The sequence below is a fragment of the Numida meleagris genome, chromosome 4 (assembly GCF_002078875.1).
Source record: "Numida meleagris isolate 19003 breed g44 Domestic line chromosome 4, NumMel1.0, whole genome shotgun sequence".
NCBI lineage: Eukaryota > Metazoa > Chordata > Aves > Galliformes > Numididae > Numida > Numida meleagris.
The window spans coordinates 3,848,950-3,875,861 of NC_034412.1; the positions used below are offsets into that span (position 1 = coordinate 3,848,950).

General features: G+C 44.5%; 1 protein-coding gene across 4 annotated transcripts in view; it reads right to left on the reverse strand.

The window, feature by feature from the left end:
- MECOM (MDS1 and EVI1 complex locus) overlaps nucleotides 1–26,912 on the reverse strand; it is a 302,145-nt gene that overhangs the window by 7,007 nt on the left and 268,226 nt on the right. Inside the window, exons 4-13 of one of the 4 annotated variants that reach the window (XM_021396339.1) lie at nucleotides 26,596–26,698; nucleotides 25,092–25,308; nucleotides 22,348–22,495; nucleotides 21,379–21,535; nucleotides 15,025–16,381; nucleotides 13,278–13,365; nucleotides 10,812–10,838; nucleotides 3,844–4,010; nucleotides 2,479–2,556; nucleotides 203–372 (exon numbers count right to left, since the gene is read on the reverse strand). In XM_021396339.1, coding sequence (XP_021252014.1) covers nucleotides 203–372; nucleotides 2,479–2,556; nucleotides 3,844–4,010; nucleotides 10,812–10,838; nucleotides 13,278–13,365; nucleotides 15,025–16,381; nucleotides 21,379–21,535; nucleotides 22,348–22,495; nucleotides 25,092–25,308; nucleotides 26,596–26,698 — 2,512 coding nt within the window. The remainder of the gene's footprint in view (nucleotides 1–202; nucleotides 373–2,478; nucleotides 2,557–3,843; nucleotides 4,011–10,811; nucleotides 10,839–13,277; nucleotides 13,366–15,024; nucleotides 16,382–21,378; nucleotides 21,536–22,347; nucleotides 22,496–25,091; nucleotides 25,309–26,595; nucleotides 26,699–26,912) is intronic. The other 3 variants (XM_021396336.1, XM_021396338.1, XM_021396337.1) reach the window with 3 other exon arrangements.

The following is a 26,912-nucleotide window of genomic DNA, read 5'->3' on the forward strand; positions in this document are numbered from 1 at the left end:
TTCAAAGCACTTTAAATGTCTGCAGAGCTTAGGCACTTACATATTTTCCAAAAATCCCCTCACCGGGGCAGACAGTGCAGAGTAACTTGTGCCTATTGACATGCTCAGACCTCAAAGTCTGCGCTGAAAGGGAACGTGAAGTCCTTGTATGCATACGTGAGCTGCACACCGGGCGCAATGGAAAGGGACAAGGCATACATACCAGACATGTTGCCATTCTCATGCTTTTTTAGATGTCTGTCAAGATTGGTTTGTTGACCAAAACACCTGTCACACAAGTGACACTTGAATGGCTTTTCTTTATTGTGGATATTACGGACGTGTCTCTGCAGGTTGGAAGATATGCTGAAGGACCTGTCACAGTATTTGCATCTGAAAAAAAGGAAAACAGGTGGGAAGAAAAGCATTTGTTAGTTGCTGAAAAAGTTAAGATCTGCCCTAAGAGACATGAAGCACCTTCCAGGATACGCCTGACTATCTCAAACTCTTGGTCCCCGTTGTGCCAAAACCCTCCCTCCAAAATGTTGTGGCTGAATAACTGGAGAGCCGTGTCCTTGGAAAGAAGACGTCACTTTTACAATTGGTATTTTAGCTTTAATTCACATTAGCCTTTATCTCTTAAATACTGTGCTTAGGAATGAGCATAACATTGCGGAGTTTATGGCATCGAATTAGCCTGGGTAATGGATTCCCGTGTTGTTAAAACTGTTGCACGCAAAGTTGGGAAGTTTGAAAACAGTAGAGCAATAACTATTGTTTCATGTGCTGCCAATACAATACAATTAAACACTTCTGGAAGAAACATGAAACAGATCTCTTCTAATGCTCAAATAAGGTAAAAAGGGCTATTTCTTTTCCTATTCTAAATTATACCGTGCGATTAAATCTTTTCTTGAGGAATTAGCTTGCTTGATTGCTAATCCCAGAGGAAATTTGGTTATCTTGCAAAAACCAGCAATAAACAATCCCAACCTTTAATACTGTGCCAATGTGAGTAGTTTAGTCTATCACTCTGGTACCAGAGGCATCAATTTTCATACTCTGCAGTGATTTGGAGTCCCTGAAGCCTTTACTGTATTGCTCTTTAAGCCATTACTAAGTCATACTATAACTATTCCAAATTCTCTCGCTGGCAACCAGCCAGCAGTCTTCACCACTTCAGTTTCTCAATCTTTCACTTCTCCTGTACTTCTCTCTACATGTCTCTTATGCTTGTCAATGATGTCAATTTTTCAGTGCTGAAATCACCCATTATGCTGCTAATTGTTCCTGGCTTTTATGTCATGGGCAAGCGTTACATGCATCAAGACCTTTCTTCAGTAAAATTAGATGTGAATCTCATTTCCCAAAGAGACTGCAGGCAAAAAAAAAAAAAAAAAGAAACAAGAAAACCCACCATATTGTTTCCTCCCAAACAATGAGCTTAGTCTGCTCTTTACAGGTCATAAAACGCAGAAATTTGTGCATTTGTTTTACTGGAACATGAGCTGGCTTCTTTCCAGCTGATTTAAATTAATCTTTCACTTTCAATAAGGCAAAGCTTCCATACACATTTCTGTGTGTCACTGTCCTGGATAAAATACGGCATACAAATCAATGGGAGAGTACACCCACATGGGTTTGGGTTAGCCAGACCTCAGAAAGCATCCAGATGAGGCAGGAAACATATAAATACAGTCATGTTTTTGCAACTGGGACCTTTCAGAAATCAGATGAGTGACGAAACACCCAACTTCAGGCTGAAAATAACACCACGGAGTTCTTACCGAAACAAACACAAGCACCAGTAAAAGCCCACTAGATTTTTGTAAGGCAGAACATGGCTGTGAGCCCTCTTGGAAATCCTACTCACTCCGAAGTGCCATCCATGCTGCATGGCAAACACAGGGCTGCAAATGGTGCCTGGGTGGCTGCTTACGCCAAAAGAATTTCACAGGCTGTGACCGAAAGCTCCCCCCATCTCTGCAAATTTTCATGTTTGCCATCGTCGCAGGACTCTGAGACACAAATTTACTTTCCCACGAAGAACAGAAATGTGATGGTGAGTTTAACCAGGAAAAACGTCCAGCTGCGAGGGGAACTCCATTTCTAGCAGCAAGTCAGAAATCCACCCAGCCCCTCCTGACAGCGTGAGCACAGGGCACCCTGCTTACAAGGGGCTGCCTGTTTTCGGATAAAAAATCGCAATGCAACGGTGGGTAGCGATGAGATTTCCAAAGTTTGAGCAGCAAAATGTCCCTGCTGGTACCAGTGGGGATTATCTAGGTCACTTAAAGGGCTCAGCCTCGACATGGCAGCAACCATGTGGGAACAGCGGCGTGACCTGCTGAGCCATGGGGACGTGCCTTTCCCCACGGCAATGGTATCTCACTCCGGAATTCACTGAGGTCAGTGGCAGAGCCACCATTAATATCCACTCTTGCACACATGTCCCTCTGCTCTATTCCCCCCCGGGATGTGTGGAAGGGGCTGTGGTACCTGTAGGGCTGCTCTCCAGTGTGCGTCCTCAGGTGACGGGTTAGGTTTGCCGATCTGGGGAAAATCTTGCCACAGTATCTGTGAGGAGAAAGGGCTCCGTAAGGCAATGCCACCTGTGCCAGCTTTGTTCCAGTCTGAGCTGCGTGAGGGGCACGGCCCAAATGGAATCACTGCTCTGTGGTACTACTGGCACTGCTTTGGTGGAATGACACCAAATAATGCTATCAATAAAAGCAGCAAATAAACACGAGTGATTGAGACATACACACACGTAGGAACGGAATCGGAACTGCTGGCACCAACCAGCTTCTTTTCTGCATAAGCAAACAGCACATGAAAACACACTAGTTTCAAAGACTGCACAAAATCTCTAATCTCATTCAGTGCTTATCTGTCACATTCAGATTTGGAATCGTGACGATCTGTTATTAAAGTCTTGGATTTCAACCTTAGTGAAGCAAATTTCAAACCCTTCCGCCAATTCTACGTGTCAGCGAACGTGACATCATTTTGTGCTCTGAGTAGGATCAGACCTGACAAGACTCAAAGATTTAATCCATCAAGGTGTATTTCTGTAACAACACGTCTTGAAAGAGGGTTACAAGTTCTCAGATAAGCTGACATGCACGTGTTAAACATCTGCATTCTGGAGATGATACAGAGACCTACATGATGCAATTTAAAAACCGTTCTCCAAGCTCCGTAACATGGCACAAGAGCAATGATGACTTTATATACATGTGCAGAAATATATATATGAAATATATAGCATATAATTAATATATAATATAGATACATGTAGATAGATGCAGGTATTATACATAACATATATAATATTGATTATAATATATATTACAGCTATCTATATATAGATATCGTGAGCCCTTCCTGCACACTTAAGAAGCGTATTAATATTCAGTTAATAATTGTTCCAGCTCTATTAATCACATTCTGCCCATTTTTGCATGGGGACAAAGCACACACAGCTCTCACAAGAATGAGGCTGGTGGTTGCGTCACACGATGGCTTTGAAGACTGCATCCCTTCCTTTTTAATACTGCATTTATTTTTCTTACAGCACGACGTACAAGCCTTGCAAACAGCTAATTCTGCTCTCCTTGACAAAGCTCCCCTTCATTTTGGTTGTGTGTACAATCACCTCCCTTGTTTTTTTGAAGTCTGCATGCTTATATCCTAGTAAGACACCTATGTTATCACCGATTCCTTTGGATGTCAGAGAGAGGAAAACATGAGAGTAGTTTACCGTTAAAAAACCCATCAATAGCAAAAGCAGACTTGTGGATAGGAAAGTGATGAGGAAATTCAGACCAGGAGTTGTTGATGCAGTAGGCTGGGTGCCGTTACCTGCAGGTGTAGCGCTCCTTGCCCTTGCGCAGGAGGGTCTCGGGCAGGGCGCTTGGCGGGGCTCGGAAGTTGAACATGGATGGCATTGACTGGATCATCTCGCTGGCCTCCGGCTTCAAGGCACTGAAACTCTCCAGCTTTTCGGCCATGTTTTCTATAGCTGACATCTGCAATGGAAGATGGCACAACAGCCGGCACGGTGAGTAGCGCTGTGGCTTTCTGGCTGTGGGGAAAACGCTAAGCACAAAGCGCACAGGCTTCCAAAAAAAACACAAAAGACCAAATGTAGAGCTGCAGTCACAAAAACTACCGGGCAGAGTAGGCAGCGTGGTGGCCATGATGATGTCCCAGAGGACAAATATCTCAAAGGACACTATATATGCACTCCAGCTCCAGCTTAACTAGTAGCTGCAACAAGCAGAGAAGCTCCATCAGTGTTCCAGCCACATCCAAGCATTCAGTCAAATTCTGCAGATCAGAGTCAACTGCCATGACACAAACCCATCAGAAATGAAGCTCTGGTTTGGTGCTAGGTATTCATTCACATTACCCACTGGATGCCTATCAGGTTTTCTTACAACCTCTTACTATTCCTATTCTACCTTAAGTTGGTTGTAACCCCCACACGCTTTAGGATGCTGCCTCTTACTGTAGCTGTATTGAAGGGCTTTAATTTTCAGGGAGATAATAAAATTTCTGGAGATCATTTCTGGAGATTGCTTCCCTTCGCAGTGTCTGGAATTGACCACAAGAAATGGCTCCAAAACCTCCAGCACTGTAATGTGGAGAGCTGAAGATTGCTGCTGAGCCTCCTGACAGGTAAAAGTAGCTGCCTGCCTCCTACTGTCACCATAAACAGATGGAAAGAAAAAATAAACAACAACAGAAATGCAAGATCTGCACTTAAAGAAGGTGGGCACAGTGGAGACCCCGCGCCACGAGCATGCAAACCGCTTCGCCATAAACCACAGCATCAATCAAGTGCTATCTGGCAGAACACCTCTGCAGCCCATTCTTCAGAATCCACCAGGACTATTCCAATTCCTTTCGCTGTTATTTTAAGGGGAAGAACTGCATGTTTGTCTCTGGACTGGACTGCCTAGGTGCTGGTTAGCTCTGGCTTTGGTGTTTCTTTTCCCTTTAGCCCGTAGCCTGCCCTCTCATTTCATGCTCAGCCTCCTAATGCTGAGTACAAATTGCAACGTACAGGGTACCACTGCCAATTTGCCAAATGTCTTTCATCAAACACGCTGCAAAAAAAAAAAAAAAATCTCAGAGGGAAGTCAAGATACATTTACTTGTCAGGCAACAAATGGGAAAGCATTGCGAGGCAGTAGGGGCTGTAAGCTCTGGGGTTTGATTCATAATCACTCAGCTGCTAAAACATTCTCCACAGATGCAAGTGGACAGCACATTTGTCAATATGAAGGATTTTGACACGTACTGATCACAGGCATGAGATATGTAATGATGATGCTGCTGGGAGAGGAGGTAATTCTATCTCGGCAGAGAGATGTCATTATCAACCCATATGACTCAACATTACCATATATTTATTTTTATATGACTTCATATTTTTCTGTAGTAAGAATTGATCCTTAAACCCCTTGTAATAGTTTTTCCGCCGCCTGTAACTCCTTCTAATTGCGCCCCGCAAGAAATCATTCATCACTTTTGCAATTGTGGGAAATTAATGGTTTGAATGAAAAATGACCTTTGGCCTTCGGGCTGATTAGCAGTGACAAGACAGTGCACGGGTTATGATAGCACATATTTACAGTGAGGAATAATAAGGGCATCGAGAAGTATAATAAATGTTTTATTTATGTATATTTAATATTCAAGTCCGTTTCATTATCTAGTGCTTTTAAATCATTTTCGGATCATCATTTCTCATGTACGTGGTTCCCTACAGTACTATATTAAAGAAACTATTTTCCCCTTCACATTTAAAATGGCTTAGTCATGCTTATTTTTATTATCTTCAGGATTTTTCAGAGAAGAAATGGGAAATGAATCTTCTCTAACATACAATGGTATAGGTCAGTACTAACCCCACTCTGCCACCACGACTACACCCGTCCTAAAACAGGTATGAAATCAGGATCTAATCTTAAACCCCTCGTTCAGAGGAAACACGAGCACTTCCAATTATTATAAAGTATTACGAGATTTCCAAAAATATGCTTCTCACCACAGGAATGACTATTGTCTTTTTTAAAGACTGATCCCTGCAGTTACCTGGTATGATTTATATTTTTCAAGAAATACAACAAAGGGAAACGCTCGGCCCAAAGCCTTTCCTGATATGAATCAGTGTCACTCTGCAGCAGTGGCTATCTGCTGGAGATGTGGCTCACCACACTGGAGCGTTTTCTGAAGAATAACGGGGGCAGAAAATTCTTTTTCTTAAAATGCGCTCGCAGAGGTTGCAACATCACAGAAAACGGCTCTGCTTAAAGCAGGGCGAAGATGAGAGATGAGTTTGCCCCCTGTCAGCCTTCCTGCCCAGACTGAGCAGCACCGTGAAGGTCACCAGCTCCACGCAGGAGCTGATGCTCCTCTGCAGCAAGCCTGGCTAAAAAACCCAAGGCTAAAAGCTGACACCAGCAGCAGGAAAAGGAAACCCTGCACAGAAGTTCAGAGGGCATCAACGATGCAGATACAGGGAAGTGAACTGCAAAGCACTGAAGGGATGGCTACAGGATGCTCTTCTCCATCACATCCCAGCTGCTTCTCAGCTCTTGCCCTCTGCTCCTCTCTCCCTATCATGTTTGGGATGCTCCCAGTGCTGCACAGCACCTGGCACAGGATTTGCCACGGGGGTGACGTGCACACGTGCAGCACAGGCTTGTTACAGCCCATAGAAAACCTGTCGTCCCTGCCCCACACCAGGGTCTCACCTACTTCAAAATTTAGGTCAACATCCACCATTCATCAATCTATTTGCAAAACCTTAACAGGGTGATACAAAATCCAGCATTTGTGGTGCTTAGGACACAGGCAGTAGGACCAAGCAGGAATTACAAACACGGTGACACACACTTCTGGGGAACCAGGGCTCTAGTTTTAAGCTGCGGCCCCGGGGACACACAGACAGGGCCCCCAAGGACCAGACCTTCTGCCCAGTGTCTTCTGTCACGTGCCAGAAATGAGAGGTGTAAGAGCTTTAATTGGAGGCTGCATCTCGATTACTGCACTGAACAGCGATGGCTCTCGCTCCCATTCATCTCTCTAAACCCGCTTCGAATCCATTTGTATTTTTGTCCAGGAGTTCACCAACTTAATTAGGTGCGCATGAAAAGATGCTGGCTTTTGTTCCTTCTGAGCCTTTTGCCTGATAATTCAACTGGGTGTCCCTCGTTTTTTCTCTATTGTAAAAACCAATGAATAACCATTTCTCATTCACCACTCACCATTTCATAGAGCTGTGGCACAGCTCCCTTGGGCATTTCTTTTCCAAGCCCAGAAATCAAGCTCTACTTAGGCTCTTTTCCTGGGGAAGCTGTTCCCTACCTCTCATCATCATTGTTGCACTTCTCTGCGTCCTTTCTAACTCTACTCTGCCTTTTTTGAGAGGGGTTTCAGCTGTATTCAAGACCTGAAAGCAATATAACATAATGACATTTTCAGCTCCTTTCTGCTAAGCGCTCAGATAATATTTTCATAAAACTATTGACTTCAAGATGCTTTTCCTGAATGACCCGAGTTAAGAGTTATACCTTCCCCTCTGTATAACTTGGTACTTGCTCACATTGAGTTTCATTGCCATTTTAATCCCTGGTGACTCAGCTTTTAGTGGAACTTCTGCAAAACCTTCGTCGTTAGCTTTGCATTGAGCTGTTCTCAATAAACTGCTGGCTCTTTGCTCTCTGCCTCCTTGCCCTCCTTTGTTTACAAACAGATTTAATCCTTCAGATCCCACCGACACCCCTGGGTGAGGCTGGTGATAAGATCCAACTACTGCAAAAACTGCTGATGTATTCTTATCCTTTTTTTCCTGTTGTTGTTGGTTTGGTTGTTTGGGTTTTTTTTGTTTTTTTTTTTTAGATAATTATTAATCCAGAAGGCTTTCCCTATTCTGCAGAGCTTCTTTAGGAGCTCTGCGTGAGAACCCCTCCTTCAGCTGAAACACAACCCATGCAGCCTTTACCCCTCCAAAACCCCGGGCTCCCGGAGCAAGCTGCTCCAGCACCAGCCTCAGCAGGGTGCACTGCCCCTGGGACAGCCCTGGACACCACCAGGGACCGAAGCTCTCAGGGACCTGAGCCCCAGCAGGCACCCAGGGCCACGGCCGTCCCGCAGCGGGCACAATGAGGAAGGCATCGCTTGACCCCAAGGAGGGGATCGGTGTAATTGCCACGTCCATGGGCAAAGCTCTCCGAGGAGGCAGGAGAGCGAGGAGGTCCCGTTACAGATTTGACACGGAGGTCACGGCCTCGCGGACGAGTCAAAGTCTGCCCCTAATCTGAGATGGGCGAGTGGCAGCGTTTTATAGAGAGCACTAACTTTTGATTTACATACAGGAGTTGTTGATTCTATCTACGTCCAGATGTCTGGAAAAGGAAGCAGCTTCCCCCCACCTCCCTCCTGCTCCCTGAGAGCCCATTAACCTCCTACTGACGCAAACTAATATGTAGTCACAATTCCCCAGCTCGGACTCAGAAATGCAGACATTACCATAATCGGCTAAAACAAGTATTTATAAACATTTCAACGGGCAAGATACCATCAGCAGGGGTCCTGAATATTTGCCTTACGATTTATTAACCAGCCACAGAGAAAGTGTCATAAATAAAGCAAGGTTTGTTGTCACTGCTTTTTAAGAACAACCTGATGATATGAAATAATCTAGCAGACAGTGTCATCAATTACGTGACCTCATGTTTTACAAACTAGACTCCTTTGACACTATTATCATAAAAACAACTGACTTTATGGTCGCAACTCATGGGAAAAAAAATGGTTCAACCGTTTCCTTTCTATTTTTGCTAGTGTTATTTAGAGAAATCTTGAAAACCCAACTACCGAAGCTCAGAATTTCTTCCTCCCCAGTTCAAGTCACGCTGCTTTCTCTGCAAATTACAACTTGCCAATTTGTTGTGATCTATCTGGCCATCCAGCCGCTTGGCTGAGCTGTGCCGTGCCCAAAGACCTTGCTTATTACTTATAATTACTTACAATTGTTCTCCCCAGAAGTGCCGCAAATAAAATCCGAATCTGATTAGAGAACCTCTTTATAGCAGCCTTCTCTTGATGGGACCAGTAGGGAATGAACAAGTTCACAGACTAAATAAGTTGTGGTCCATTCAAGAGGGGGTGTTCCCCACTGACCCAGACTAGAGCGCTCCTGCCAAACAACGAGACACAACGTGAAATCCTGTTGAAATATGTGGCATAGGCAACCATGAGTTGAGACAGAAAGGCATACGTGACGCTCAGATTTCTCAAAATGAAGATTCACCCCTGAATCAGCATCCTGTGCAAGGCACTTTATGCCTTACATGCCTATTGCTGCTGCAGTTGCCCGAGCACTAGCATGGCCTGGAGACACACGCTCACAGAAGAAAACAGGACGATGGAAATCTGAGGACCAAGCCAATGCCAAAGAAGGCAGACAGAAGAAACAGGCTGCACTGGGTTTTTCAGCTTCCCAAATGTCCCCAAACACAGCACCTCTGAGATGCAGGGTGCACGGGCCAAATCACATGTCTCACCACAGGCCCTGGATATGGCTGCACTGAACTGCTGCAAAGAGGATGCTTGGGAACCCCTCCTGTGCGCTCCAAGCCTGGCACCTGACCCTATGTCCTAGCAGCTTGTCATCTCCTGGTGCAGGATTAATGATGGAAAATCCCTGCCAGCTTTCCCTTTGGTTGCTCTATTGCTTTTCACTGAGGCACTAAGGTCAACATTGCTGCAGCTGGGTTTTGGGTACAGACATTCCCACAGCTCCAGACACTTCTCTGCGACCGAGCTCAGTCGGGATCTGTCATCAGGATCTTCAGGATCCTAGAAGCCAGCATTTCAAAGAGACAAAAGGAGCATCTAAAGCCACGTGTGCACCAAGCAGGGTGCAGACATCCCTGCGGCCCCGTGCGGAGATGCATGCGGGCAGGAGCACACTGCCACCTCGGCTTGGGAAATCCAAGTGTGAGCAAGCGTGAGTCAGCCCCAACTCTTCCCTCCCAGAGCCAAAGCCACGAGGCTGGGAAAAACAGGGAACAAGTATTTACGGGCTCGGCGATGGAGGAGCAAAACTCGGTGTTATTTCACTTGCATCTGCAAAAGCAGTTGCTGTGATTTTTTTTTTATTTTTTTTTTCCCAAGAGCAATTTAGATGTATTAAAAAATAAGTTTTATAAAAATAGAAGAGCCTGCTCCAATGGATCCCTGATACTAAAAGCAGAATTTCTGCTCGCATGAGGGGGACCCTGTGTAACTGCACACACAGGGCAAATTCGATCCCAGCACTGCGAATAAATGGGTGTTTTATTTGGGCTCTAAGTATAGCAATCAAACTCAAAACTTCAAAGCTATTAAAGTGACGGACTCCCACTGCAGTCAATAGGAGATACAAACGTGAAGTCCTCCAAGGCTCCGTATTTTAACGCCTGGAACACAGATTAAATATTTCTAACTGTTGCGAGATTTCAGCCCGAAAAATTTCACTGCCACCTCTGAAGGAAACAAGCAGCTTGGAATATTTTCAGTTCAATGTAAACCAAGAGCGCATTCCGAAACCCTTCCCTTGGTAAAGCTCCCATTGCCATCACCAAATAGAAGCTGCAGGATTAGATCAGTGGCAATGAAGCCAATTGGACATCACACGGCATTGACCCGCTATGGCGTTGTGTGGCAAAGCGTGGCGTGCTCTGTGATTGCGTGCTAACTTATCCTTCATATTGTATTTTCCTTAGGCAATTTATTTCACAGTGATGAAATCAAAAATATAAGCGTGAACTTACCCAAATTCTTTGATCAGGCAATTGGAACTGGGAGCAAAATTGAAACAAAAACAACACATTATTCCTGCGCTGGAATCCTCTTTGCAATCAAACTACTAATTAAGGTCTTATTTAAAGATACTAATTAAGGCATTATCCTGAACGATTTGTTACACCGGGGCATTCTCTCCTTAAAAAGGCAATCCTCATTACAGCAAATTATTGTGAAATACAATTATCTGCCTGAAACTTTCACAGCTTTGGGGCCACTGGCACTGGGGGGTTCTGCCCAGGCAGGGACAGGGTGAGGACAGCAGGGTTTATGGCTTTAATCTCCATTCCAAAGCCTGTTTTAAAGATTTGTCTGTTACTGGTCCTATTATCCGGTTTAAAGAATTAAGTTTAACTCTTGGCTAAACTCGGTTTAATCAAGCTGAAAGTTTCAGAAATAAATTTACCCGCAGAAATACGCATTCGTAGGACACGACCATGAAAAATATTCTGTTCCTATCTTACAGAGGCAGAACCTGCCAGCAGAAAATGAAAACTTACGGGGCAGTCCACACCTGTACTTTATAGGGGTGAATGGGGCTGTAAAACAAAAGCAGCTTTTCTGCAAGGCATTCCCCAGCCCTCTATAAACACCGAGCCAAGCTCTGCCTTTGCAAACAGGAGGCTCCTTTTTATTAAAGTCAGCAAGAAAGCAGATCTGGACATTGGCTTTTTTGACGTGACATGCGATGGTGATTTACTTTTCTTTTACAATGTATTAAGAGCGCACATTACGCTCAGGATTTTTGTATCCACCCCTCTCCCAAGAGGCTACCCGAGCAGACAGGTAACGGGTAACACGAAAGCCAGCCTTTACCATGGAATTATTTTCTATTGCAAATGAGAAATGTGGAGGGATGGGCCAAGAGGGGCAACGCAGCCATCTGCACACACACAACAGGAGAACCCTGCGGTGGCAGCGATCCCCGAGCCACCCCCAGGGCAAAGAGGTGGCCTCTGACACGGTGAGGGCACTGGCACCGTCCTCAGGCACCAACACAGGCAGGTCCTGCCCCACTGACAGCACAGCACAGCACCCACTCTTGTTTCCATTTCACCACGTCAACCTCTCCCAGCACCCTGCTGACCCTCCTCCAGGTCCCCTCAGCTTCATAAAGCAGCAGCTGACTCCCTCCCACCCCAAGCACCCTCCCAGCAGGGAGGTTTGGCACAAGCAGCCTCCTTCCACACCAACATCATCACACCACCACGTGCTGAAGCCCACAGAGTCCCTCGAACCCAATTTAACTAAACAACATAGATGTACACCTTAAGGTCCACCAAGGACTCAGCAAAATCCTACCACTTCTTCCGCCTTAAATATCTTCATTTTAAAAAAAATTACCATTAATTTACAACCATTTATCTAACAGGATCACTCATTTAATGGAGAGGAACCAGCTTGGTTTTACACCAGAGGACACAAAGAGGATTCGGGTCCCATTTGGGCACTGGTGCATTAGTCCTACCTGCTACAAAACGGGATCTTTCACTTGTCACTTTGCAACTCTGGCAAACAACATAACTCAGCAAGAGGTGCTGAGCTGCTATTAAAGCGTGTACATAAATTCTCCACAATTTTAATACTTAATAGACCCTTCACTCCCTACAGGCACTGGAACTAAAGAGGACTGCTTTGCTGCGCTCTCTTCCCATGAAGAGCACGATGACTGCGTACCTTTGACTATATATGCCATCAGCTGTCTTTCCCAGGTCTCCTTAAGTCCCATATTTCAGAATATATTCCATACAAGTTAAGACATTATAACTATTGTGCTCATTGAAGAAAAAAAAAAAGCCCCAAACCTCGTAAGTTGTTGTTATTTAGCAAATAAAAAGCATGGTTAAGGCCTACAAATGAGACAGCAGCTCTTGTACAACGTGGCTTTGGGCATGAAGGGGAAGGGATCCTACAAGATCACTGCACATGACTACTGCCTACAAGAGATGCAGTGCTTGCATTCGGAGGCCCGAATGCATTGGGTTGAAGGTGTTATCTCCTTTCTTGGATTCCTTCAATATTGACAAAAGCAACATATCTTACAAGAGCAGGCTAATAGCTGGGAGGCTCAGCTATGCTTGCCCAGCCTTGAATCTACATCAGCTCCCTGTAGGTAACATGGACTCCACCTCAACGGCCCTGAAGAAGACAGGGCAGCTGCGGGTCTTGGTGGTTACGTTCTGGTTTTGGAGGAACGCGCTTCTCAAGCACGCGTGTAGTTTGAATCTGGCTTCCTCTCTAAGCAAAACATGTTGTTTCATCTGCAAAACATCAAGAAGCTCAGAACAATGCTTACGCTTTTCCACCACAATGGCGAAGCAAAAACTTTGTGCTTTAGGAAATCCAAAAATGACTAAGGCTGCACTCATTTATCTGCACCTGCTTTGAAGCATCAACAGGCTTGTTTACAACATCGAAATTCCCAAAATACTTACTTGTGGATGAAACAAGAATCCCGGGGAAGGTCTCAAGTATTTCTCTTTTAAAGCTTCGAGAGGGTCAGTTAACTTTCTTTTCTCTACTCTGTAAACGTTAAAATTAGATTTGCTTACGATGAGTCAGTCTCAGGCATTAATAATTACACAGCTACTCATGTTTAAAACGCTCAATTGCATATCAACGCTCAATTACATATCAAGCAATATCTTTAGGCAATGGCCAAAGAGAAGGAGTACGTCAGCTCCCAGCTCCTGCACACAGCCCATTGCTACGGTGGGGGCTGTGAATTGCCATTAAAGGCAACTGTGCCATTTAGAGAGAAAGCAATCCCACTTCAAAATACCAGTAATAATGACAGTAAGAACCAATGACTAACTACTGAGGACTTTCATGAGGAAATGAGGCAACCAAGCGTGTTCTTCAGTTGGGAGAGTAGAACTGAAGGCAACGGGAGCTTTGAGCTGAGGTGCTGCCCATGCAAGACATTGCTGTGACCAGTGATCCTGCTGTCCTAAGGCAGATGTAACTCATAGCAAGGGAAGGCTCACTAACAGCCTCATGCCATGTTGCCAGAATTTCTATCGATTTTGCTAGTTTGTAGCGCAGGACCATAAAACATGAATCATTATTTCCACTGCTTTGGGCATTTAAAATTATTGTGACACAAAGAAAAACGATGGTCCGACACAGATATCGAAGTAGCATAAATAAAATCATCTCAATAAACAGCATCAAATCACATTTCTTCCAAACAAATACCTGCTGTCTTACGTAAGAGCGTTCTCCAAGAACTCTGCCCACAACATTTCTTTTTTAGATAAAGCAATAATAAATTAACATCATTTTCATGGCCGCAACTTTTTTTTAACAATAGGCTGTAAAATCAGTCATTTAGATAATAAACAAACATTTTTTTTGGCTAGTATTTCCTTGGACTAATTTAGATGCATGACTTCAGCTGATTGCAGATATGCAAGCAGAAAGGCAAAGGGCAAACAGGGGCTGACGCACACGGGATGGAGGTGAAATCCAGCTCCCAGTGAATCTGGTGTCAGCACTACTGGAAGACATGGAGGGCTCGGGATTTGACAACTCGTTTTTTAACCTCACTCGACAAACAGTGTCTGCTTCTGTGCCTGCTGAAGCCAACACAAAGGCTCCCAGTGATTGAATAAGGTAGATCAGATTAACCAACCCACTGGTTAGGCTTTGTACACACAAGGCCATTGTGCCTCCAATTATACTAATGCAATGCCTAGTCCAATCCACCCGTTATTCAAATCAACGTTAAAAAGGGCAGAAATCACTCTCGGTTTCCAGAGTTTCATACATCTTGGGACAAATCTGCTTATTTGAGATACTGCTGTTTTAATTCAAGAAGAACACAGAGGTGGCAGGCAACCGGTGCCTTTTGAGATGCCCTCTAATCCCCAGGGAAAGGAGACGCAGAGGGCAGCAAAGCCAGGCTGGGAGCATTTTGGCAAGAAATAATTTGTGGCAAACCAGTATTGTCAAATACAAAGTAAATATACACATATACACTACCAACGCCAATGCGCTTACGGCTGAGAAGCTACGCTCCTGCAGATCAAGCTGCACAAGTTTAACTGGTAACCCACTGCAAACAAGGCAGTGGTGAAGACTTGCTAATTACGGCACTATCGGAGCCGGGGCGTGCAGGTCAGCCTGGCAGACCTCACTGCTGTGCCACAGGGTGCCGGGGTGCAGCACGCGGCCAGTTACCTGTAAATGGGATCCATGAAGAAGGGAGTCGGTCGGGCGTGCTGCAAAGAGGCCTCCGACGTTTTCCTCTGCTCGAGGTCTCCTCCTTTCTTCTCGCCAAAGACGTGGTTCTTCCGGGGCTCGGCCTGTTTTGTGCCGCTGGCTCGACTTCTACTGCCCATGCTCAGATCTAGAGGCTGGTCCTGGCTTGCCGCAGGCGGAGCTGCTGGCTTTGAGGGTATGGGAGTAACGGGCTTCTCCTCCTTACGCTTAGTGGTGAGGTCAAAGGGAGACTCAGAGCTTCCCTTTGGGATCTTCTTGAGTTCACTGGGTGATTGGGGCTCCACTTTCAAGGGTAACGGTCTCAAGTCTCTATCAGGAAATGGATACATTGACTGAGAGAATGCTGGAAAAAATGGGAGGGGAAACATGGAAGGGTAAGGTAAGGCTCCAACTTTTTTGTCTTGCAGCCCCACAAGTCCTGTTGAACCAAAGTATTTTTCAGCAATAGAAGCAATAGCCTTTATAGAATCATTCACCGCTCCTGACACCGCAGTCTGCTCCTCTAAAGATGGTGAGAAAATGGAATGATTGCTGTGTTCTTTCTTATTATTTATTGAAGCCAAACTCTGCAGAGAGCTTACTTTGTCTTTGAACATTTTACCATTTTCTTTAAATTTCTCTTTCTCACTTTCAATGTCACTTTCCAGATCAGAGCCAGAGGTGGTTTCCAGGTCACTGCCACTGGGGGTACTGACATCGTCAAGGTCACTACTCTCTGACTGGTCACTGAGTTTCTCATGCGGCCTCTCTTCAGAGGACCTCTCTGGTTGAAGCTCCACTGGCTTATTTTCCCCTACAGATGGTTGCTTATTTAGTGCCTTCAAAATATCCTGGGTGGCTGGCAGTATCTGAGGGTTGGTCATGAGGGGACTTTGACTTTTGTTTGTCTGATCTGTGCTTGGCAGTCCTTTAACAGGAGAGCTAGTAGGTAGCAAAGGTGGCCTGTGGTACAAGCCTGAAGGAAACAGACCGGGGAAGCTAAAAGAAAATCCAGGAGCTGTTGGAAAGGTAAGACCAGCAGGATGCCTATTGGCTCCAAAATAGTCAGCAAGGCCCGGATTTGCATGATTCATATTAACCATGGACGTTTTATCCATAGCTGGGGTTCCAGGAAGTGAAATGCCTTGGCCAAAAAATCCTCCTGCTGCAAAATGGTTCTTGCCCTCACAAAATCTCCTGTGTTTATTTAAGGAAGACGTAGTGCTGAACATTTGTCCACAGTCTTTGCACTTGATTTGGGTTCTGCAATCAGCATGCATGCGCTTATGACGACAAAGGTTTGAAAACTGAGTATAGGATTTATGGCAGACCTCACCTGTATGTAAACAACAACAACAACAAATCTCAGGCTTTATGATAATTGCCCCCACCCTCAAAATTTTGCAAATAAAACCATTTTTTACCCTCCAAGTGTCAATCAGGAAGCCATAAGAAGTCTGGGTGCACAAAAGATACTGTACTATTCCAAAGCAAGGCATCCAAGCAGACAAATGTCTAAAGATAGCACCAAAGAACTTCTCCAACAAACCAGAAAAGGTCCGAAGTGACTAAAAGATAACATTTTTGTTCCTTGTTTGCTCCTTGCATTGTAGTGTTGCACATTTGATACCATTATTTTGCGTTGCATGAGCACCCAGAGCCCTGCCAAGAGCTGTGGCTCAGTGCTGTGACACTGTACAGAGTCACCGTGCTCCTGAGCGAGCACTTATGCCTCCAAACGATATCCATCAGTGTCACTATGCACACATGTGAAGTTAGTCACAAACATTTTCAGGACCAGGCATGTGACAGACAGAGCTTGCAAGACCCAAGGATACGAAAGAGGCGAAGGAGAAGACAATCAGATATTTCCAAGTGCATACTATTATTAATAAGCATTATTTTCCATTTACAATTAACGATGTTGATCTCATGAAAGTCTAGGCTACAGTTTCTAGAGTAACCACAGGTTGGCACTCTCACGTGCCCAAAGCATTTCTATACACGTAATGCATATGGTGCCTTGGAAGCCACGACTATGAATTCCACATCTTAACAACTTTACTAGTCTTCATTTTGCGTATTTGTCTCTTGCACATGAAAAAATGCACTGTATTTCAACAACAATTTCCTTTAAAATTGCAGCCGTACTTATTCGCACGTCCGATGCTCGGAACAGCTCAATGGATTTCCCTTCAAACTCCTCTGGGATGAGAGCAACTTCAGCCTCAAAGCACTTGGAGAAAGCCTGAAGGCACGGAGGAGAGGAGAGCGACCTTGGCCTCCTAGGCCTGAGCTGAACTGCAACACTCATTGCACCACAGCACGGCTTTCAGATGGCAATTTGGGTAGTAGGAGGCTGAAAGCGTCTCCATCACCAGCACAGGGTGAGACACACCACTAAGGAGACACTACGGTGTCACTGAACCAAATGGGATTTTTTTTTTAGTTCTCTAGAACAGCCTCATAGCACATTTCCTTCTTGCATTTAACCTAGGTTACCATTTTAATTATTTTTCTGTCCTCTTTTCCCACCCTCTGGACTAGCAGGGACAGCAGGCAAGTCCCCCTGGCTGTGCTATGGGCTGTGCTCTTCAATACGTTAACATTTGTCAGCACCTCTGGACTGATTTGCTTCTACTGGTATCAGCTCTAGCTTTGTTTAAAAACAAGGCAGCAACAGTAATGGTAAGCAGTGATTATCCCTCTGTAATAAATCCCCCCCCCCCTTTTTTTCCAGCCAGGAAAAAGCAAGTGGTTACTGTATTTTTATTTAATTTGCGTTATATCATAAGCTCTCATCTTTCACACATCAAAGCCACACAACAATACACATTGTGTATTCTGAGGCCTTTTTAACAATCATTTTCAAGATTTGAGACAGACTGACATAATTTACAATGGCTCTATTTTAAGCCTGCAAAGGAAACTGAATTGAATGTATCCCATCCTGCACTGTTGGTTCCCATGAACTGCAATCACGTCCTCTGACTTCCACTCACACCGGGGCCTGCGCTAACCTTCCTGCTCGTCCAAATCTCTGCCCTTGAGAAACTTGACCACTTGTTGTCATGTCTCAACTGTTTACCTCTTCAGCAGGCTGCTCCATGTCTCGGCAACAATGCTCCCATTGTTTGAGGGCCTGATCCTGCCCATGCTGCACCCACCCCTTTTCCCTATTCATGTCTCATTGACAATTCATGGGGTAAAGCGCGCAGAATCGGGCCCAAAGACAGGAAATTTGCGATGCAGTAATTCAGGAAGAATGTTTGTTGCTGTGTATCAGTCAGTGTTCCTGCTGGAAATCTTCATTCACAAGGAAAGAAATAGAAGGAAAAAAAAAAAACACAACAGAAAAATGAGAAGTAAATAGAGAAGAGAACTGGAGAAAAAAGGGTGTGCTGGCACTGATCTGGTCTTCCTAAAGTTCAGGACCTTCTCCTTTAAGGAACATCAATATATTATCAACTTATTATTATCCATTAAAACTTATTATTCTCCACTAAAAGTCAACGGAATCAAGAAATATTCTACTTCTGCAGAAATGCACAACTACTAACAATTCAGGGAGATCCTTACAAACTTGTAAAGGGGGATGCAAATATCACTTGACTCATATTTTTTATCTTAGCTTTGAAATTAAATTGATAGTGGCAATAACATTAAAATATCTTTACTATCTTTATTATTATCAACTCGATCAAACAATTAATGGTTGTACTGAGGAGTTCACCTTTTTGAGCCCACCAGTTAAAACGATTTAAAGGGAGGCCTCTTCCATTTAACAGTCTATGAAAAACGTGAGCTTTCAAGGTTGACCAAGAAGTTTTGGAGCTGGGCCCGAAGTCCCTTCCATCTGGAGGAACCTAACTCTTGGGGACTACCTTGGGGAAGCCAGGTGGGACACTGCAGAACCTGCTGGTTCCGCAGGTGGGGGGGGGGTGCAAGTCAACCGTGCTGCCTTGACTTCTACAGAATATGAGGAGCCAAGACTGCCCAGGCAAGTCTCTGTTACAAGATCTACCTCTTTTTCACCACATGACTTTTATTTCCAAGTAAAGCCTTGCTTCACATTTAGTAGACGGGGGACGGTTATCAGCTTTAATCGCTTCCACATATCAAAGTAACAGAAGCTGGGTTTGATTTCTCCCGTTACACCTTATTACATCCTTTAAATCTTAGTGCCATACTTTTAAGCAACTGACTTGTAAGGGAAGCTTCCCTCCTCGCAGCTTTTATTGCTGCACAGACCCAGGCTTAACACAAACTCCCAGCCTGTCTCCCAAATTGAAAAAATTCATCTCGTGCTAAAGCACGCTCTGCACCGCGGTCGTCTCTGGACCCCAAATTAGCTAGCAGCTAAGCTTGCATATTTTCTGCTTATTAAAAAAAAAATTACTGTAAGTACTATTTTGAGTATGCTCGATCTATTATGGCATGTGGTTTCTATTTGGAGAGGCTGGACATTCTGCAAAGGCAGTGAGTAATTACCTTAGTGTTGGTGAGTTTTCACTCAAGCTTGGGCGGTGCACTGTAATAAGAGACAGTTGCCATAAACAGACTGGTAGAGTAAATCATGGTGTGTGGCCTCTTGGTGGAAAACAGATATCTCCTTGAGGTGACCCTACCTCCCTCCCATTGCTCAGCAAAGCCTACCGAACATGTGGTCTCCAAACCCTTTTGTTCTGTAATTACATGGCTATTATTCAGAGATCGCTCAGTGGGTTTTCATCTCTCGTTCTGTGCATTTCAAGAATACTGGTTGCTGGTTTGATTTATCAGAGTAAATAGTAACAAAAAAAAAATTAGGGATTATTTCATTTGAGATAGGCACCACTTTTACACTTCTTTGTAGGGCATGGACCACAAGAGGACTAGCTGAAGGTTTTGTTCCTTGGCCAGAGGTTATTCTTGTCTACTAGTTACAAATGTGAAGTGTAATTATTTAACCTGCAATCCTAGATGATTTAAGAATTTTTAGTGATGTTTATTACTGGATTTAGTTAGCTATACATTTTCTTACTGAAGAAGCCCAAACAAAAGGATTATCTAACTCAATGGCAGATATATAGACTTCCCACAGATGACTCTTTCAAGCCATGCCTTGAGGTTTTATAAGACTCAAAGCACATGTCAAAGCAGCATTTTAGAGCTCCCTAAGCAGGTGTTTCACTGAGGAGGTAAATGCACCAGCTGTAGGTGCCCACTCCATCGAGCAGGATCATGCAGTGTGGAGTGGGATCTCCAGCTTTGCTGTCCTCTGCTGCTACAACAACTCACCTGGGTGAGGTGCCACCTCTGTCAGACATAGAGTGCATTACGAGTACAGAAAATACAGTCAGCTGGAAAAAAGTATCAAGATGACATTTTGGTAAATTCTTGTTGAGAACAGCAAAAGGTGAAGAAGTATAGAAAACAAGAGAGAGGAGGTCACAGAGTGCTTTCTGAGCCATAACAGGTGCCTGAGAAGACTATGGTGGAGATTAGCACTTGTCAGAACAATATTTTTGAAATATTTTCTGCCTCTGCTTCCCTGGTGAAAGGAAGAGAAAGCAACTTGCAACACTACTGTGCACCCAGATTCCTCCATCCCATAGCAGAATCTGGCCAAGCAGCAAACACATCGCCTGGGACTCTGAGGACCTGATTTATAGCCCAGTGTAGTCAGGCCCACATGGGAGGCAAGTTTTATTGCTGGAGCAGCTGTTGGCAAAGCTCTTATAGCTAAACCCAGTACTCAAATTCAGGGCATGCAAAAGAGCTTCGAGGAGCAAGGGAAGCTCCTCTGGCTGAAATACATTGGCTTTAAGGTTTTCTTTCCAATTCCCACCAAAGCCGTGCTATCTGCTGTAGAGACTCAGCGGCCCAAAATTAATTTCTAAAGCAAAGCAGCCCTGCCAGTCATGCTGGCTCTGCCTAATGCCCAGTGCATCTAGATCAGGGCTGGGTCCAGCACCGCCTGCAGCATGGGGCTGGTGCTGCTGCAAAGGAGCAAGAAGGAGAGCAGCCAGCTCAGCACAGTGCAAAGCACAGCTCCTTCTTGCCAAAACTCCCTCCCCACTTGCTCTTTGCATCTATGCATGGAAAAATATCCCAGGGACAAAAGGTACATTTATACAGCATGCAGTGTCTGCCTGGAAAGGAAAATCATATGAAAATAATGCTTTGCATCAGACTGTGAATTACTCAGTTCTCATTTAGTAACTCACAGCCCCCCATGAAACCAGTGGGAAATGCCAAGGAAGCACAACACAACCTCCTGCTTGCAGGTTACACTGCTTTTTTTGACAAAAGAAAACACACTTAACCGAAGACGCTTGGTGGAAGACTTACATATAAAGGGTTTGACACTGCTGTGGATGTGTTTATGCTGTTTGAGGCCTGAAGATGTGGCAAAGGTTTTGCCACACTCTGGACAAGCGTGAGCACGAGCCCCAACATGCTGGGAACGAATGTGCCTCTGGAGGTTGCTGGGGTCCGTGAAAACCTGCTAGGAAATGAGTACTGATTAACCAAGAAACTTGACTGTGGAAGAAGCCACTTAGCACAAAATCCAGACCTCAGCTACTGAGAGCTTTGTAAGGCTAACACCAGTGGCTGCTGTTGCGCTGCAGCCTGGCCAAAGGGCACCAATGGGAGCTGTGCCTGCAGGACGGGGCCTCATTTTCCAAGGATCAGCCAAATATTTGGTGGAGTGGTTAACCCCTTTGCAGCCACCGCAGCAGATGCACTTGCACCTGTGATTAGAAGTCATGCTTTTGAGGCCAGTGATGTCCTGCTTGGCATCCTCACAGAAAGTCAAAACGTGGCTACCTGAAACCTCCAAACATGACTGCAATAGAAACACTTCGCTGAGTGCATGGCAGCAAGAAATCCCACTCACAGCCCCAGCATCTAGGGCTTGGCTACATTGACCTGATACTCATAAGATGCAAAATCCCCATTTTTGCAGTAAATCTACTTAAAAATGAGAAAGCCCTTATGCAAAAGGCTCAGGCTTTGAGAATCTTGTGAAAACAAATGTAGAGCACCACATCTTCTACCAGTAACCTGGGTAGCAAGCTCAGTGCTGGGAGGCAATACAGAGGCTCTGGAGAGGAGATGGTTGCACTCACTTGCACAGCCAGAGCCTAGCATTTTTTTCTTATTTTGCTTCTAAATCAAAAGAAAGCTAACATATACAAAGTGAAGGTTTAAATCCTCAAGAAACAGGCACTGCAGGAACCCTGCACCCTCATACATCCCACCCCCAGCTGTCCCACATGCTCAGTGCCACAAAAACAGCCTCCAAATTCACTGTACCTTGGCACAGTTCTCACACTCATAGTGCTTGCCGCTGTCATGCGACATTTGGTGACGTATCAAGTTGGACTTCCAGTTGAAAGCCTTGGGGCACTGGTCGCACTTGTACTCCCGCTCCTCGCTGTGGGACAGCATGTGCTTCTCCAGGCTGCAGAAACAGGAGAGATTGGCACATCAGTGCAGGAAGAGGAGACAGCAGAGCAACACAACCTCCAAACAACAACAGGGAGAAAAAAAACAAGCCCCAAAAGGCCCAATCCTGACAGACCCAGGTCCTCTGAGCCCCAGGCACACCCCCGCCAAGAGGCAGAGCATCCCCTCTGTCCCACAGTAACATTGATGTTTCGCCAGGCCACTTGCAAATGCTCCAGAAGATTATGCTTCCTTCGCTCCCAAAGGAGATTATTTCACACACCTCTCAATATTTCACTCCAGTAATTCCTCCCTGCAGTCTGAATCGTTTCTGCCTTATTGCTTCCACTCTAAACACACCTAGGAACCTACTACCTGATGCAGCCCCACTCCTTCGATGGGAGTTGATTTTCCTTGCAGCAGAAATAGACCAGAAATAACTCCACTGGTGGAACAGAAGGAGCATAAGTGACCAGAGAAAAGCTTCTGAATAGAGAACACTTAGTGCAAAGTTATATTTGATGATTATTAACTGCGTGCAATTGTAGTTGCTTATTCGTTTATTTCTTAGCAGCTGGTTCAGTCTATTAGTAGCACACTCAATCCTCACCTAATTTCTATTGTTCATCTTTGAATTCACTTTCACCTCTGAGTTTTCTGAATTCCTCTTTTAGAATTCAACTGCTGCAAATATATTTTTAAATACGTTGGTCATATATAAAGCCATAACTCACGCTATTGCTTGCAGAGAGATCAGTATGTAACATAAAAGGGGATTCAGAGAAAAGCCATTGGAAAAAGGGATTTCAGCCTGAGATGCCAACACAGATCAGTGCTTCCCTGATGATGTTCCCACTGGTCTCTGCTGAATCCACATTCAAAACCTGAGGGTTTTACAGTTTGTCCTCTGTTGTGAAGCCCAAATGGTAACTTTCATCCTCAGCTACAAGTAACAGAAATTCTTTCATCTTGCTGGTGCTCTTGTGTTCTACCTCTCTCAGGCTCTCTCCTTCAGGGAGAAATATTTCTAGCTTTGCCTCCTAGCACTTAGATAACAGCTGTGTCTCCATCACTCCCTGGTAAACAAATCTGCCATAAGACCTAGAGAGGTCCCAGGCACCTGATGTGGCTGCACCACCCACAGACCTCAATCTTCACACTCAGCTCCTTCTCAATTTAATTACACACACCCTCAAGCATGGCTCATTCGAGCCTTTTGTTTTATATAATCTCTATATAGCATGCTTCTGTACTTCTTTTTTGCTGTGAACTGTCTTTGTGGTGTATTAGCTTCTCAATAATTCAAGAGTTTGGAGAATGACTGCATTTTCTCTCATTTTTCACTCTTTCTCACAGTACTGCCCGTCTATTTATGATGACTCGTTCTTTGTTTTCTGCCCTTTCTCTTCAATATTTAATATTTTAAGCTAAATTTACATTTGCTCAATGATTCCCGTATGTTTGATATTGTCCTCTGGCTCACAGGCAGAAAAGAACTTCAACACCAAATAACTCGCAACATGGAAAGATGTCCCAGTCCCGACTTACACCGCACCCAACCCTGCTGCAGCTCTTCTGACTTCATCTACCGATCCGAATCCATCACCCAGACTGAAAATCAGACACGTGGAGCTGAATACAGCTCAACAGCAGCCAGTGAAGAAGACACTGTACCTGCACAAATGTGGGGCTGATCTACAAGAGCAGTGCTTGGCACACCGTGCTTTCATTTTGTCGTCGTTCCCTCTGCAGAAGCGTAATGAGCAGGTTGTGTGACACTGCCTCCTCACAGCTGGGATCTCGTCCAGGATCAGCCTATTAAGATACCTCAGCACTGCTGCTAAACGTTGCCTGAGGTCAACCCTCCTGCCTTCTCAAAGTGAACTTACCAAAACCTGAATTTGTGAGCCATGTACTACAGAAGCTCCTGAGCGCTCCCAACATCTTTCAGTAATTTGCAAAATTTGCTACGCTGGGATACATTATGTTAAGTAGCCACAAAAGAACTACAGCGATGGGAATCATCTTCAGCATATAAAGCTGGACTTTTTATTCACATTCCTAGCTATACATATTTTGGGGACGTAGGCATATAGGTCTGTCTGTTTAAATAGACAGGTATGTATAAGAAAAAGATGAATGCCAGTGTTTCAAAACAGAAGGGTTGTACATATTTATATGTAAATACATATTAATGTCTAGAACACAGTCTAACCAACCTGCCTCTGCCTAGCAGGGTTTGTTTGCAAAGATAAAATTGGTATCACCAAACAAACACCACTCTAATTTATTTCTACCTAAAAATCAGGTAGAATCCTCAATACATTGAACTATAATCACTCCCCTGACTTCACTGCCACCAGCCCTACTCATGCCAACTAAACACATGATTATCAGAGGATTCAGTTCTTAATTAAGGTATCTATTAAGAACTTCATTTCTGATTTATCAAGACTCCATTAATTTCCATGCCATAAAAACAATGAGAAGAGAAATTTATGTACTTTTACCACTGGTTTGCACTCAAGAAATCCAATTCTGCCCTGCGTGGTTTGACTGAAACCATTAGAGACTTTGCCTTACTCAACCACGTTTCAAGCACTTATTCCTACCTTTGTAAGTCTGGGAAGACTTGATCACACTCTTTGCACTCCTGGATTTCGTGCACATCCCGAAGGTCATTCTCATTCTCAAGCTTTTTCTGGAAGTCCTCTTCCACCATGGAGAAGGCGGAGTGCGGTGTGCTGCAGGGGAACTTCTGGTGGTCTACCAGCTCAGCCTTGGACTCAAAGAGCTGGTCGCAGTCCTCGCAGCGATACTGGCGCTCCTCTGCAAGACACAAGGTTTGGCACAGGGAGACAACATCACTTTGGGGTCACTTTTAGTTACTCTCAGGAGTTCCACAAGTGTGTAGTTAGATACAGAGTTATTCAGTGAGAATGACTAAAAGTAATAACAATAAATGATGCTTTACAATGCGCTGTAATATTTCAATCCTGCAATATATGACAATGTTATTTGTTAACTGCCTGGGCAACATATCCAATGGGAATCCCTAACACTAGCTTGGGACAAAAGTCAGTGCATTTAAAATTGCTCTAAAAGGGGATATCCATGTTCTAAGGTGGATATCTAGCAGTGGCTGACAGTCTCTGACTTCCTGAATGAAGTAAACTTACACAAACACCAGCAACTGAAATAGCCAAAAAGGCCTTTACCATTATTAGAAGTCTCTTTTTTTCCATTAGAGCTCTCTTCCAGTACCTGAGGTGAGCCAGAGAGAGATGAAGCTGGAAGTAAAGGATAACTGGGGCCTTCCTTTAAATCCAATAAAACAGTCAAAGTGTTTCTTACTGAAAATGACTGTAGAAGATCACTGGAACGCCACTTTGGAGTGACTACTTCATTCCATTAATTACTAGCTCTTATCAAATAATAGATTAGCTGGAGAAAATCCCAAAATGAAGAGGTGAAGAAGAGCATCTCATGGTGCTCTGTAGGATTTTCTGCTGATAGCCCACACAGGCAGCCACGTGCCCTGTTCCAGGCACAGCTCAGGAGTTGAAGATGCGGCCCCTGTGTGCTGGTTGAATAATGAATGAGCAAGAGGAGGAAGGATGGCAGTTCCCAAAGTGACAGCAACATCAACAACCTGGGATTATCTCTTTTTAAAATAACAGTTTTTTGACAAAATTACAAAATAAATATCAAAAAACCACAAACAACCAAAACCAGCTATAACTGGGGACCACACATTTTAGTCTTGAAAGACCAGCACAGCCTGCAAATGATGACACAGATTCCCTTCCTCCTTCAATTCTGAAGCTTTACTGCTGCACTCAGTTGCATCTGCAGACCTCATTTCTGCCATGGAGCTTCAAGTACATGAGGACTAAAAGATACCAAGAGGTGCAGGAGTGCAATGCTGAGAAAAATCATCATTGAAAAGTAGAGCTTAGCAGACTGGCAGGTTGACAAACACAACTGTGGTCCAGCTCTCCTCGTCAGCTCCTGGCAAGCTATTCTGGAGGTCAAGAGTACTGCAACAGCACAGAAATCTCCCTAGATTTTTGCTTAATTTCAGTGATATTTCATATTAGATAAGAAGTGGCTAACCGTGAATGTCCGGAGCCATTGTTTCATGTGAATAATCTTCACTCTTCATGAACAGTAATAGCTCCTCTCCTGGCTCAATGTCTGCTACTACTCTGTAGAATATCTGAAAAAGAGAAAGCGAGGTGAATACCACAAATGGTGAACAAACAGTGAGTGCTCCAGGGCTGGCACCAGGCACCCAACCCGCCCCTGACACAGGTGCTGCAGAGCGCTGGGGATGGGCAGCCTGGGCTGTGCAGATGGGCTCTTTATGCCCAAGAGCTGCTTCTTATCTGTGAAAATAAAGGGGAAGTTGCTTTCAACAGCCTCTGCTGCAA